The 16,645-nt window shown below is 37.7% G+C and overlaps 1 protein-coding gene across 2 annotated transcripts in view; it reads left to right on the top strand.

Annotated features, from left to right (window-relative positions):
• LOC120523745 (kelch-like protein 1) overlaps positions 1 to 16,645 on the top strand; it is a 422,640-nt gene that overhangs the window by 263,680 nt on the left and 142,315 nt on the right. For both annotated transcript variants that reach the window (XR_005632692.1, XM_039745321.1), the window contains exon 5: positions 5,357 to 5,569. Coding sequence is in view for 1 of the 2 variants with exons in the window: in XM_039745321.1 (XP_039601255.1) it covers positions 5,357 to 5,569 (213 nt within the window). In the remaining variant the exon portion in view is untranslated. The remainder of the gene's footprint in view (positions 1 to 5,356; positions 5,570 to 16,645) is intronic.

The raw sequence follows: 16,645 nt of genomic DNA, 5'->3' as shown, positions 1-16,645 counted from the left end.
GAGGGGGGCAAATAGTTTTTCACACCACTGTAGATACTGTTTAAATGACCAAATCCTGATGTCCACAATGTTTTAAAATAAGAAAAAAAATTCATGAGGTGTACTTACATTTTCATGTGGGTGTACAGTAATCCCTCGCTATATCGCGCTTCGTCGCGCGGATTTTAAATGTAAGCACATCTAAATATATATCACGGATTTTTCGCTGGTTCGCGGACTTCTGCGGACAATGGGTCTTTTAATTTATGGTACATGCTTCCTCAGTTTGTTTGCCCAGTTGATTTCATACAAGGGACGCTACTGGCGGATGGCTTAGAAGCTACCCAATCAGAGCATGTATTATATATTAACTAAAACTCCTCAATGCTATAAGATATGTTAGATTGTTTGCTTGTCTCTGCCTCTATCTCACCCTCTCTGACATTCTCTGCGCCTGACGGACGGGGTGTGAGCAGAGGTGCTGTTTGCACAGAAGCTGTTTGCCTAGTGGATACGGACGCACCTCTAAGAAATGCCGCTTTATCGCCGTGCTTCCAAAAGCACACTTATTGATTTTTTGATGGTTTGCTTTAATCTCGCTCTCTCTCTCTGACGTTCTCTGCGCCTGACGGAGGAGATGTGAGCAGAGGGGCTGTTTGCACTGAGGATGTTTGCTTAGAAGATACTGACGCTCCTCTAAAAAATGCCGCAGCAAACTTAAAAGCACACGTATTGATTTTGTGATTGTTTGCTTTTCTTGCGAGCTCTCTCTCTCTCTCTCTCTGAAATTCTCTGCTCCTGAAGAGAAGATATATTTGCATTCTTTTAATTGTGAGAAAGAACTGTCATCTCTGTCTTGTCATGCAGCACAGTTTAAACTTTTGACTAAAGGGTGTTATTTCATGTCTAGAGAACTCTAATAATGTTAACAGTGTGGGAGAGTTTATAAGGGCTTAAAATATATAAAAATAACTATACAAACATATGGTTTCTACTTCGCGGATTTTCATCTATTGCGGGGGATTCTGGAATGCAACCCCCGTGATCGAGGAGGGATTACTGTATATACAGGGTATGTACAGTGGACCCTTAACTTACGAACGCAATTCGTTCACGAGAGCTGATTGTAACTCAAGTTGGTTGTAAGTCAAGACTATTTTTCCCATAAGAAATAATGTAAATACCAATAATGCACTCCGAACCTCCCACAGCAACACTTACTTAACCATTTCATAATAAAAAGGGTTGTACAGGGTAGGATTCAAAAGTAATGAGCCTTTGTTCAAAAAGACAAATTTATTGAGCAAATCGGTACAACTAATTAATAGTCTTAAAAATAGGCACCTCCTGCATCAATATACTTTTGTAGGTGGCTTTTCCATGACTCGAAGGCGTCCACGTAGGCCTGTTCCGGGATGGTTGCAAGGGCTGCCTTGACATTTGCTTGGATGTCCTCAATCGAGTCGAAGCGTTTTCCTTTCAGCGCTGATTTTAAGCGCGGAAACAAGAAGAAGTCAGAAGGCGACACGTCCGGACTGTAGGGAGGCTGGGGGACCACCGGAACATTCATCCGGGCCAGGTAGGCGCTCACGATGAAGGCGGTGTGGCTGGGCGCGTGATCGTGGTGAAGCTTCCAGCTGCCCTTGATGTCCCTTCGCTTGTGCGCGACGCTTCTTTTCAGCCTTTTCAGGACTTCCAAGTAGTAAGCAGCATTCACAGTCTGTCCTTTCGGGACAAACTCGTAGTGGATGATCCCTTTCACTCCGAAGAACTTGATCGCGTACCGTTGCTCTAACGAAGTTTCCATTCCGCCGTGTAACGCACTACCGCACAGGGGTTCCCGTCAAGGCTCGGAGAGGTAGGAGCTCCATTGCGTTGTGAAGCCAACACCCACTGTCACCATCGCTGGCAAGTGGGGCGCGCGGAGAGGTATGTTCGCATCAGAACAAAATGAGGCTCATTACTTTTGAATCCTACCCTGTATAATGTGCATAATTTATCAAAACACCAATAATTTTTCTAATGTACTAACCAAAAAATTATAAAAAGTGCCTAGCCTACCAGAAACAACAATTTCATACTGTACTCACCATTTAATTTGACATCTTTGGGCTGCAGGAAGGGAGGAGGAGGAGAATGAAACGGAAGGTGGTTATTGTTTAGAAGGAGCCTCCTTATGCAAATCTTTTCTTTGTAAAATTATTGAGATGGTGGATTTCAACATGCTGTACATATTAGCGTGATTGGTCACACGAACACCACTCTCATATTTCCGCATAATTTCCTTCTTCGTTTCGATTGTGATCGCTGTTTCTCAAGTTAATAATGATAGTAGTCGAGCACTCAGTTCAAAGCTGGTCGTGTTTTGAACTGCTGTAATAATACACTCCAAAACAAGCCAGTGCTAACTCAGCCTGATAACATCATTATGTGCCACGCCAGCCTGCTAGCTAATATCCCTTAACAATCGCTTTCTTTACCTTCGGTACCTTCTCTTCCTTCCTAAGCAATTATGCATCTTGCTTGCCATGGTCTTAGTGAATTATATATATAGATAAATCACTGCACTGACCAAAATTACGTCCACAAACACATGTATCTGGGCTCCAACTGACGCTTACGAACACTCTCGGCTATTTGTTTACAATCGCACAAGCGGATACACGTGACCGCATTCGGGTCGTTGTAAATCAAAACAAAAATTTTGGTCAGAAATCAAGTTGTTCGCATGTCAGGCCGGTTGTATATCAAAGGTCGACTGTATTACAATGCCTGATTATTATAAATTACATTTTTGAATTCCTTTTATATTTTGATTTTAGGAGAATGTGTGAACAATATCAATAGATTACCCTCAGTGTTGTAGGAATGTGAGTAGTTTAAACATGGCCACCCAGGTTACGACTAAATACATGTAGAAAAAAGAAGGGATTTTAACTTGCCCACCCCAGGGGTGGAAAAATAATGTAGGAAGATGGAAGAGAATTTTTACTGGGTTAATTAATTGTCAGTTTCGGCCATGCCCTCCTAATTGACTGTATGGACACGTGGTTAAGGCTATGTGGTACTGTGTTTGATTGGTTTCAGTTCTACTGTACTTATCCGATCACTCTCAGTTTGTTCTGCAACAAATCCCCCTCTATCCCAGTACGTCATGGTGTTCCCCCGGGTTTGGTTCTGGGGTCTGTTCTGTTCAGCATCTGTATGTTGGCCGTAGGGCATATAAAGTTTAGGTTATCATTGCTGTGCAGATGACACTCCAATCTATACTGGTATAAAACCTAAATATAAACCAAATTCTACTGCCCTTAACAGTTGCATCCAAGAAATTAAATCGTGGAGGCAACATTATGTTCTTAACTTAAAATGTTCCAAAACTAGGACTCTTTAAATTGGCATTCCTTCATCTATGCATAAATATTTTAGTACCTCAGTCGGAAGCACCTCTTACCTATCACTATTGCCTATAACCTTGGAATTACTTTTGATAGTCAGCTTACTTTTAAGTACATACTAAAAACATTACTAAAATTTCATTCTTCCACTTCGCAATAAGTAGACTCTAGCCATTTCTTTCATAATCTGCTGCTGAATAGCTTATTCGTGTCTTCATAGATTCTTAACAGGACTATTTCAATGGACATTTTTATGGATTACTTGAAAAATCCCTTGAGCCTTTAGTGGGTGCAACACCCTGCTGTTCAAATGTCATTTCACCATCATAATGCCCCCTGCTTTGTCATAATTACATTGGTTCCCTGTTCCTGCATACAGTACATTCAAAACTGTTATCTTCACATACAAAGGGGTCCATGACACAGGCCTTGTTCTGCTGGTTCCTTCACTGGGCAATGGCCCCATTGGAAACTTAGATCCTTGAGGGAGGCAACTTCTTCCTGCAGTGCTCTTCGACTATTAAATGTCTTATCAGTTGTCATTAGAAACATGCTCAATTTTGATTTAGAAGCTACTTAAAACAAGTAGATTTTAAAGACTTTAAAATCTTTTGAGGTCTGCTTCTTTTTATTTGGATACTATTCTGCATTATTTAATTATGTAGGCTTTATTTTGTTACATTTTTTTATTTTTGTTTTATATTTATACAGTGTGTATTATATTGTTTCTTGTTTCTTATTATTTGTTAAGTCTATCATTCATTATTATTATGATTATTATTATTAACAGTTCAACAAATGGATGCAATATAATTAACTCTAAAAATCTGGTTTAGAGACATGTTCTATTATTTCTGTTTGCAGACACATATTCCACATTATTTAAAATATCATTTTACATTTTTAATTAGTTGAAAACTAATAAAACATTTATAATACCCAAGAGATTTGGTTTTATTACTTTGAAATTGCATCAGCATACAGTTTATAACATTCTTCTCCCTATGATGATTATTTTGCACTTGATTCTAAACCTTTTCATATTTGGTAATGATACATTCATCCATCTATATTATTATGCTAGAACAGAAGCACAGCTAAACCCAATATTGATGGGACCTGGGCATCAATTTGCCCTCAATAGAATGTGATGGATCAAAGAAAACAAAAGCTTGCCTGAGGACATTTGTAAATTTGACAGCTAGATACTTAGCTATAGAAGAAATTCAAAGAAATGAAAAGGATGACTATGGAAACCTACGTAAAAGGCAAACCAGTTGAGGACTGAATCGGGGATATGTCTCATGTGTATTGGAACGTGATGTGCGATTACGTAACAACATATATTGCACAATTAAAGTGGGACAGCATGGTGGCATAGTTGTTAGTATAGCTGCCTGAAAGCTGCAGACATCTGGGAATGATTGTAGGCTTGTTCCCTGTCTATCTGGACTTTGCAGTACATATGCTTGACCTTCTGGGTAGTATGAGTTTTTGTCCTTGGCCCAAAGACATGTAGGGCAGGTCTAGTATGAGACAGTGTGTATGTGCTCAGTAATGGGGAGGTGGTCTATCCTGGGTTGGTTAAATGCAATTCTTTAGCTCACTCTGACTCTATAATGGATAAAGCTAATCCAGAAAAAGGACAATAAATGGACATATGTATAAATAAGAACTAGATTTTCATAAATTCTTCATAACTTTTTGCAAAGACATAAGATGATTCACTTTTCTTTTAAATTGTCCTTTAGGCAACTTTTTATTCTAAATATGTTATGTAAAAAACACTTTTCATAGAAAAGAAACTACAGCTTGTGTCACCTTTATTGTACTAAAGCCCTAAACTTAAAGTAGCTTGTTGCAGGTTAATTTATATGTTTATTTAAGGCATTAAAATAACTAGCTACAGCTCACCGTTTGCCTCCTGGCCATCATTTAATTTTTGTTATTTTGTAATTCCAGTATATTTTTTCCTTTGACAGGAAAATATCATGGAAGTTATAAGAAACCAAGAGTTCCTGCTGCTTTCCGCTGATGAAATTCTTAAACTTCTGGCCAGTGATGATGTTAATGTACCTGATGAAGAAACAATATTTCATGCACTTATGATGTGGGTGAAGCATGATCTACAAAAAAGATGTAAAGATCTTAGCATGCTGCTTGCCTATATTAGACTACCCCTTCTTCCACCTCAGGTAATTTCTTAATTTAAGGTTTTATATGTTTTGTACATGCTACATGATGCGAGGGATGATTCATTTTCATGGAATCTCTGTAAAACTGGAACAAAGTCATTGCCCTGAGTTTGAAAATATGTCATGAAGCGTTGGTTGCACAACCACACTCTCTGGATCTGTCTCTTTGCTTAGTAACTGCTTTGCACAGCAAGCTACATCACTGCATACCCAGATGTTCATTGTGATTTGAATCAAGACTATGTAGGCTGGATATTTTCATATATTCCTTATGAATTTTCACAAGCTTTATTTACTGATAATGTAAGGTTTATCCATTGTTTCTTGTGCCTTCTATGTTTTTAGTATTGCTATTTTTTGATTGCACTTAAACCAATTCTGTTAAGATTTGCATTGTTATTATTAAGTGCATCGACATATACTTGTCTGAAAACTAAACGATTTTCTTCAGATTCTCAAATATGCAACTACATTTTTGTCATCAAATATGCAACTATATTTCTGTCAAGCATCTTTGACCATCATATTTACTTTAGGTTCTTTTGACCATACTCTATCTATGCCTTAACTAACAGAGTCGAGTTTTTGTTGCAGACAAAACAGAAGTTCTAAAGAGATAGCTTGCACTGTACAATTTCAGCTGCATTACTTTAAAACCAAGGTGCTCAATATGAATTTGTAGAAGAAACTGCTAGATCATTTGAAATATTCATTGCAAAATTGTTTTCTTTGAAAGATGTCTGATTTGAACCCCTGTTTTCAGAGGAAACAGAACAAGCATTGAAACCTTTCTACTTCTGCTTCCCCAATCCCCTATTGCTGTTTTTGCTTTCTACCAGAAATGCCCCTCACATAGGCTACACCTCCTGGCTCTTCTCAGACAGCTAGCAGCATTTTTGGGTACTGTAGTCCATCCTCTTCAAATATTGTAGCCCTATTCTTTTCTTCCTTTATACAGAAAAATTGCCTGTCTGGACTGGACTGGAACAGCACCATCACATTGAGAGAGGCACAGTGAAAAAATGCAGTATATTATATTTCAATATTTGTATGCCTTAATTTACATGAAATATTCCTGGAAACAATGTGACCAGTGGGAGGCGTGTTCTGGCGAACTCCCTCACTTAAATGATCCCAAAGACACCGCCCAGTCTAGTCACAAATATTTTTATCTATAGAAAAAGAGGCTCTGGGAAGGTAAAGGGCACAGGTTACAGAAGGATAAAACAATAAACGCTTGGCAAATCAGGGCTTTTCTCCACAATTATTAATATTTTGTTCCTGGCCAAGTTTTCTCCTCCCCTTTTCTGTCACACCAATAATACTGGCAAGTTTGTCTACTCTTTCACCACTTCCTTCCCAGGCGTGCCTTAGCTTCATCTTCACACCTGACGTCATGTTCATCTGACTGAGGGAAGAAGGCTTCTTTTAAAGTGTAGCCCTTGACTGCTTCTGGAGTCATGACCGACTAGCTGTAGATGACCGACCTGCCTCTTTCCCTACTTCTTTGGGAATCATATTCGTGTTTGTAAGCCTTAAGGACTATGTTTCTTCTATGGATGTGAGCAACACTAGAACACCATAAGGAACATTCAGTCCCCTTTCACTTTACACCCTAGACTATAAATATAATACCAGGTCATGTCACTTGCAGAAATTCTCAGATGATTCTGCACTTATGTGGTGTGTTGATAAAGGGGATGAGAGACAGTGTAGGAGTCAGGTGGAGAACTTTGCTTCTTGGTGCAAAAGAAATAATCATCAGCAATTAACATCAGAAAAACCAAGGAACTGGTTATTGATTTTTGCTGCACCAAAGAGCCTCTATGACCAGTCACTATCTAGGGAGTGGATGTAGAGGTGGTATATCTTACATGTATTTGGGGGTCCACATCAATGACAGGTTAGGCTGGTCTCAGAACACAGGGGAACTATATAAGATAGAACACTGCATTCCTTTAATGTAGGAAGTCACAACTTTCACATCTTCCACAACTCTGTGATGGCCAATGTGATTTTTTATGCTGTGGTATGCTGGGCTGGTAATATCACTTCAAGAGAAGCCAACCAAATCAACAAGCTAACTGAAAGGGCAAGCTCAGTTACAGAATGCACTCTGGACTCCCTCAAGGTCATAGCAAAGAAGAGAATTAAAATAAAACAAAGCGCCATTATGAACAATGCTGCATATCTTCTGTCTGACACATTAACACTTTCGGTCAAGGAATTATTCAGTAGAAATGTGTCAAGAAACGCTATTTTGGCACATTTATACCAACTGCAATAATATCTGCATAATGCCTTACTCTGACTGTGACAGCCAAGTCAGAACTTTTCTTTCTTTTGAATTGTCTTGCTTTTCACATTCCATCCATCCATCTTCTTACGCTTATCCGAGGTCGGGTTGCGGGGGCAGCAGCTTGAGCAGAGAGTTCAAGACTTCACTCTTCCCGGCCACTTCTTCTAGCTCTTCCGGGAGAATTCCAAGGCGTTCTCAGGCCAGCCAGGAGACATAGTCCCTCCAGCGTGTCCTGGGTCTTTCCTGGGGCCTCCTTCCGGTTGGATGTGCCCGGAACATCTCACCAAGGAGGCATCCAGGAGGCATCCTATCAATTTATTACTCATCTACGTATTTATACATCTATTTATTTAAAGAGCTTCTGTAAAAGGCCAAAATTCACCCAGGGGACAAATAAAGATCTGTCTATTTAACTCTACTCTGTTGGGCCCTTGAGCAAGGCCCTTAACCTGCAATTTCTTCGTCCTGGATATGACGTTAATCTGCCTCCAGCCCTGCAAGCAGGTCCTCCAACTTACAGGGAAGAATATGTGGGGGTTGGTGGCAAGATTGGCACTCCAGCCACCTGTAAAAAACATCACACTGTTCCAGTGTGGTGCTGGGGTGTAACCATCTGCACTCGTGTCCCAATCCAGGTGGTTCGTCATCTTGTGGGTGCGGCAATGTGCTATCAGCACATGCTCTCAACCTCTCTCTCTCTATGTCTATCTATACAGGCATCTGCTTAAAGAGCCAGACACACCTACATTTGGCTGCAAACTGGGAGCAGGTCATGGCCAGAGGGAATAAAAGGTGGTGCCTAGTCCTCCTTTGGCCACATTCATTGTTCCATCTTAGAGGGGACCGACAATTCTTAATTGGCTCCTTTGTGGCCCATCTAGTCATTGGTCTTGACCAATCCATGAATGGCACATTGGCTTCCCATCAGGGCAGTGTTTCCAACCATTTCCTGGATGGCACACTGGCCACAGCAGATCATCTTCTTCCATATCTTCCTGACCTCTGCATCTTGCTCTATTACACCCATCACCTGCATGTCCTCTCTCACCACATCCATTAAACTTCTCTAAGGCCTTCATCTTTTCCTCTTGCATGGCAGCTCCATCCTTAACATCTTTCTCCCAATATAACCAGCATCTCTCCTCAGCACATGTCCAAACCAACACAATCTCGCTTCTCTGGATTTGTCTCCCAACCGTCCAACCTGAGTTGACCCTCTAATGTACTCATTTCTAATACTGTCCATCTTCGTCACACCCAATGCAAATTTTAGCATCTTTAACTCTGCCACCTCCAGCTCTGTATCCTGCTTTCTGGTCAGTGCCACCGTCTCCAGCCCATATAAAACTAATCTCACTACCATCCTGTAGACCTTCCCTTTCTCTCTTGCTGATACCAGTCTGTCACAAATTACTCCCGACATTCTTCTCCACCCATTCCACCCTGCCTCCACTCTCTTTTTCACCTCTCTTCCACAATCCCTGTTACTCTGTACTTTTGATCCAAAGTATTTAAACGTAATCACGTTTACCAACTCTACTCCATGCATCCTCACCATTCCACTGACCCCCCTCTCATTCACACACATGTATTCTGTCTTGTTCCTACTGACCTTCATTTCTCTCCTCTCTAAAGCATATCTTCACCTCTCTAGTGTGTCCTCGACCTGCTTCATACTCTCGCTATATATCACAATGTCATCAGCAAACATCATAGTCCACGGGGACTCCTGCCTAATCTCGTCTGTTATCTTGTCCATCACCATTGCAAATAAGAAAGTTCTCAGAGCCGATCCCTGATGTAATCCCACCTCCACATTGAATGCATCTGTCACTCCTACCACAGACCTCACCACTGTCACACTTCCCTCATCCATATCCTGTACAACTCTTACATACTTCTGTGCCACTCCCATCTTCCTCATATAATACCATAACTTCTCCTCTGGGCACCCTCTCATATGCTTCCTCCAGGTCCACAAAGACGTAATGCAACTCCTTCTGGCCTTCTCCATACTTCTCCATCAATACCCTCAGAGAAAACATTGCATCACTGGCGCTCTTCCTTGGCACGAAACTATACTGCTGCTCACTAATCATCACCTCCCTTCTAAACCTTGCTTCCACTACTCTTTCCCATAATGTCATGCTGTGGCTCATGAATTTAATCCCCCTGTAGTTACTACATTTCTGCACATCCCCCTTTATTCTTAAAAAGCAGTACCAGTACACATCTTCTACACTCCTCAGGTATCATCTCACTTTCCAAGATTCCGTTAAACAAATAATGTTAAAAACTCCATAGCTATCTCTCCTAAACACCTTCATCCTCTTCATATCTGTCCTTACTTCCTTCTTGCTAATCCATTGCACTTTCTGATTCACTATCTCCACATCATCCAACCTTCTCTCTCTCTCTCATTCTCTTCATTCATCAGCCTCTGAAAGTACTCTTTCCATCTGCTCAACACATCCTCCTCACTTGTAAGTACATTTCCATCTTTATCCTTTATCACCCTAACCTGCTGCGCGCATCTTTCCCATCTCGGTGCCTCTGTCTAGCCAATCACAAAAAAAACAAACTGTACTGCCAGAGAGGATTGTTTCATCAGCTAGCCTTGGTGTGTTTAACTAGTTTAGATACAGTTTAACTAAATTTTGGGTATCTCCATAGTCCAGTTTATTTGACTAGATATATATGATAATATATGATAATGTTGTAAGGTCAGGTATATCTATGATGATGTTTTATTATAGTAAATTAGTATGAGCCTCTAAGGTTTGTCTACAGTAAACAAAGCAATATAACAATGAACTAAGGAGAACATGCATACAACTATACATACAGTTATATCAGCATTGTAAAAAGGTGCAGGATTAGATAAAACACCAGGTATGCAGAGAAATTTACTAATATAAATAATGAAATAATACTTGTGAAGTGAGAGTAGCTCCATATGAATGCACAGTGGACAGCTGATAAAATCCAACATATGTTTAAGAGAATGTTTTAGTTCCTGTCACCTTCAAGATGAAGTACAAGAAGTTCTTAATTGGTATTCTGGTGACATTAAGCAAGTAACATTTGGTTTTCTTACCCCCACCGTTCCTTTAAATAACCATTCAGAATAGCAGTTTAATGGAAAATGACTGTCTACGTTTGAGCCTCAGTGGCATTTTGAGCGTGCCCTTCATTTCATCATATGCCCTTGTTGTGCACCAGTCTCATCATATTAAAGAGCCCTAAAGACTCCCTAATAGACTAATAAGTCTAAAGTCTAGAGGTGAGTTGAGGCCATGGCTCATTTAAAAAAAAAAATCAAATCAGAAAGTAGAGGGCGAGAGGTGATGACAAAGGAAAGGGTTGGAATTTTAAAGAAGACAAGAAAGCCCTGTTGTTTTGAATGATGTATAAATGTTTGTAACCTAATGTTTTTATTTATGTATTAGTATACCATACCTAAGACACTCAGTGTGGTGTATTAAAAAAAAAAAAATGGTGCATTTAAAAGTGGTCAGTGTTACTGCCACATACAGTTAACTTAAGGATCAAAATGTTTATATTATCTCCATGACTGAAGTAGTTTTATTTTTGATCCTCTAGTTTTTCATATACAGTATCCTGTACATGAGAGTATGGTAATTGTTGTTTTTTAATCGGTCCTGTATGAGTGACTGTGCCCTGTTATGGAAAATCATCTTGTTAAATGTTACCTCCTGGCTTTTGCTTGATGATACTGAGGCTGGTACGGCCTTTCATTTAACCAGGCAATCTCAAAATTAATTAAAGGATGAATAATGCAATTAAAATAAGTATGTAATTGTGTAATTGAATATGTATACATATCAAACAGGCACTTGTGCTACATCAGATTAACACACTCAACTCATCATCACTTTTGTAAGGATCAAATATTAATTGTTTTGAAAATTATCCAGACAGAAAAGTGAATTTTACTTGAATTTTCAGTTATAATATTTCTATCCTGCCTGAAAATGTAACTGTGAACATTCTACATCTGAAATAAAAGAGTAAGCTAAATCAATTTATTCAGTTCTACTGAGAACTGCAAAAATAATAACCTGGGCATGCAGTGTATTCAATTGACGCTTTATGATTCAATAGAAGATACTACTAGAGTGATAGATAATGATTCAATTTGTAAGTCAGTAGAAACAGGGATTTATTGAAAAGCACATTACTAACAATGTTTTATAAGAAAGGGTACATTTATAATACCAAAAGTTCTGTCCTTGCCTATTCAGCAGCAAAAAAGAGAAAATACCTTTCCAAATATTCATTTGATTTCTGAACATTTAATGTCTAACATTATAAATTAGAAATGAAATCTAGCCTTATGGAACTCTGTATATGTGTATATGGACTGTTTCAATTTTGTTTGAAGTGATCTGGTTAGCTGATAGATTTAGCACTATAGACAGTACTGATATAGTACACATATATTCTTTCTGCTTTATGATGGCTCAGAAAATCACCACTTTTACAGTTTATCACAAGATTGACATTTGTGTTAAAAAGGTATATTTTAAAATTCAACTTGTTTCTTTTTATTAAAAGCACAGCTACCTATGAGCTCAGTGCACTATAAAATATGCATAAATGTTTTTTTTTGGTTGGTTTTTTGTTCAAGTGATCTGGTTAGCTGATGTTTTTAATTTTGTAGATTTTTGAAATAGTACATATATATTCTTTCTGCTTAATGATGGCTCATAGTTTACCACATGAGTTGACTTTTATATTAAAAATGTATATTTAGTTTAACTCAGGTTTATTTTTATTAAATGCACAGCTATTTTTGAGATCACTGCACTATACAATCAGCATAAATATAGTAAAAAGAAATGCAACAATAATACCAAATAACATAATGATGAGACATAAAGAAGAACAGCATGTGATCTACTACATAATGTAAATATATTGTTCAAAGCAAGAAAATTATAATTCTTCATACTGCAATTGTTAGTCTTAGAGCATCAAGACTGCATCCAAACAATTTTGAAGAGAACATTCAGCCCAACAAACTATCAATTCTGTTAACCTAATTTCTACAAAATTACATCAAGTTGAGCTTTGAAGGTCCCCAGTGTACTACTATCTAATACACTGCCCAGTACATTGTTCTATGTTTCAGTCTCACATCTGTTTGATTGTAAAAATATAAGAATATTTAAGATAGAAAGTCGCTAGGATAGGAAAAAAAAATTTACTACAGGGCATACACCTAGACAGTAGAACACACTGCCAAAAATGAAAGACACTAATCAAAATGTGGGAAGAAGCTGGAGCTCCAAGGCAGAAATGCAAGCTTAAGCCAGAAGATATACAAGGGAGATTTCAAATCTTTGACATGGGTACTGTGAAGTATTTATTCTGCAATTGAGGCACCCTGCTCTATTTGTAAAATTAGACGAGTTGTAGGGTAATGATTATGCAATAGGTTTGAATGGTACTGTAAAAAAAAGACTGATATGAAGAATCACATTCACAACCAATAATAAAAAAGAATATAATATTTATGATCAAATTAAAAACTAATTTCCTCTTGCATATGATTTTTTTAATTCATGCTTATTAATTACTATTATTCTTTCTTCCTTCTGTACACTTGAATATCAATTCTTAAAGAATTAAAAAAAGAACATTTGTAATATTCTTTCTTTTTTTAAGCCATTTCATCACTTTTTTTCAATTCAATATAAATTTTTAATTCTGTGCCCCTAGTCAGTCGTGTCTTGGCTGAGAGAAGAACTCTTTTTTCTTTTATGTTTCTTTAACGGCTGCTATATCCTCAGCATTTCATTCAGAGATCATCCTGCCTAATGAAAAAGCTTTATTTCCATAATCACTTTTTCCACATTGTAACAAATCTATATTTTCTTTAATACTTCTTAAAACCTCATTATATCATTCTCATTCTAGGGGATCATATTACACACCTCCTTGTGAAATTCATTCATAAAGCATAAAATTAGTTCTGGATTAAAAAATGATTGGAAATACATCTTTTGTGTGATCCACCTCCCTTGAAGCCTTCAAAAGATATGTACAAGGATCTTGCTTTAAATCCTGAATTGTGTGCCCTAACACACTTTGCACTTGTGGTATGTGACTTTGTATATTTCTAATCCAGTCTTATTTGCAATTTTGTTCTGGTTGTTTAGCTGGTCAGATATTTTCAGCAATTTTTGTGCTCTTCATATGAATCCAAAGCTTAATCCTGACAGGAACGGTCACCAGGTAAAAATCAAATATAGACACTGGGTGTACACACTCACACAAGGGCGGTTTACAGTTATATGAGACTAATGTTGTCAGGACATTTTTTGGAACGTGGAATAAAAGTGCAATCCCTGGGGGAAAGGAATGACAACACAAGGAGACTTGTACGTCAAAAAGCAGACTTTCCGTTCTGCATACGTCTAAAGCCTAAAACCTTCTGCTCTTAGTTTTCCTTATGTGCATGATTGCACGTTTATTTTATTTTTACCTTTTCCAGATTTTCACATTGTACGTATTGCTACCAAGATACGGACTATATGTTATGGTCAGCCTTGAATAAATACAAGTAAGTAAGTAATAAGAACATATAATTAATATTCATGATGACTTAACATATTGCAATAAAACATTAATAAAATGCATTTCCTTTGACAAACAAAAAATATAAAAAACACATGATTATTGAAAGTCCCTCACCATCATCTATTTGTTTTCTTACTCTTTTTTCACTTTTAACATTCCCTATATGACAAAACTCGTTATTTTATTTCTACTGTGTGCCTACTAATCAGCTCCAATACATTTTAAAATTGAATTATTAACTATTTAAATATTCCAGTTTAATTTTTATGATATTTAAATAAAAAATGATCAGACATTGTATGTTGAGGATTGTTAAAATATTCCAAAACAATGGATAAATGCACGAACATGTAAAGAGGAACACACTTGGGCACTTCTTTCAGTGTTAAATATATTAATTTAAAATGTAATAAATGGTTCTTATAAGAAAAACTATACAAGGAGAATAAACCATGTTATTTTAATGCCAATATTTGTCTGCTCCAGCAGTATAATGGTTGTTTCTAGTGAGAACAATTAACGATGACACACCAAACATCGTTTTTTTAAATGCACTACAGATGTTTATTAGATGTTCTGCACTAACTAAGAAAACAATTTTTCAATCCTATAATTACTCATTTGTTGTGTTCACCAGCCAGGCAAGAAAATGTTGATTTTATCTTGCAAATTTTAGTATTTACGATACCGGTATATGTAAACAAGAAGGCATTTACCTGCAGTCTAATGATCACCAACAATTTGACTGCTATGAGCTTCATTAGAAATGTTTGGCTGTCGTTTCTTCCATCCATCCATTATCCAACCCACTATATCCTAACTACGGAGTCACGGGGGTCTGCTGGAGCTAATCCTAGCTAACAAATCCCAGGCAGGGCACCAGCCCACCGCGGGTTGCACACACACCCACACACCAAGCACACATTAGGGACAATTTAGGATCGCCAATGCACCCGGAGGAAACCCATGCAGACATGGGGAGAACATGCAAACTCCACGCAGGGAAGACCCGGGAAGTGAACCCAGGTCTCCTAACTGTGAGGCAGCAGTGTTACCTACTGTGCCACTGCGCCACCATGCCACCCACTGTTGTTTCTTTATATGATAAAAATGTTTTGCTTAACCTTGCATATGTCTCACATGCTACTTTACACCTCCTTTACTATGATGCTTTATCACAAAAATCCAGAGGCTTGAAAAAGTATTTTACAAATTTTCAAATGTTGGTAGATTATAAATCAGATAAAGTATGTTCAAAGTAACCACTGAAATCTACCATTGTTGTAGTTTTAAGTTTTGTGTCTGCTTTTTAAGACCTGTGAACACTTTTAAATGTAAAGCATTTTATATAACAAAGGGAAGAAGAAATATGATTGTATGTCACTGCATTAATATTTTTAATATTTTAAATGTAAAGTCTTTACTTATTTGTTTGTGATTTGTGTGTACCAAATGATGCTACTCATTTAAGAATATTGCACATGCAAAAGGAACTGGAAATGTATTTTATGCCCAAATATTAAGGATTTTAAGTAATGTTTTGAGAATAGGCTTGTACATTGATATGTGTGTAATATGTGTGCGTACCTTTTTCAGGGCATTGACCAGGGTGCTCTGCAATTTGAAGCCCGAAGAGAGATAGAAAAAATATTTGTTTTTTAATCCATTTGAATAGCACAGTGTTAATAAGCATTATTTGTTTAAAAAAAAGGATTCTGTCTGAAAATTGTACACAAATACATTATGCTGTTATATGTTTATGTCCTGTATTTTTAGCTAATTCACAGTATGCAAAAGCTAACACCAACATATGGCTGGGTGCCACTTCTGAGGCATTTTTACATCTAGTTCTTATGGAACTTTTTGTTTTGATCTCTCCAGTGTCTGATTCATTTAGGTAGATGTGAACATGCCAGTCTTACTCTAATGAAAACCAAAACAACTGGATCAAGGCCCTTTAGAAAAAGTGGCCTTGATACGTTACCAAGCAAACCGTGGAAAGATTCACGTGAGGTATGTGATCTGACACGGGACTGATCTAAGTACAGGAAATGCTATGCATTATGGGAAATATCTCTACTGGTAATTAGGCAATGAGAGCATAAAAAATATCACACACACACACGTGAAAGTAAATATCCATCAGTCAATTCCTAGCAAGTGACTGCACA

Source organism: Polypterus senegalus, chromosome 2 (genome assembly GCF_016835505.1).
Source record: "Polypterus senegalus isolate Bchr_013 chromosome 2, ASM1683550v1, whole genome shotgun sequence".
In the NCBI taxonomy this organism is placed as follows: Eukaryota; Metazoa; Chordata; class Cladistia; order Polypteriformes; family Polypteridae; genus Polypterus; species Polypterus senegalus.
Note: the sequence above shows the minus strand (reverse complement) of the source record. Positions and strands in the feature narration are given on the sequence as shown.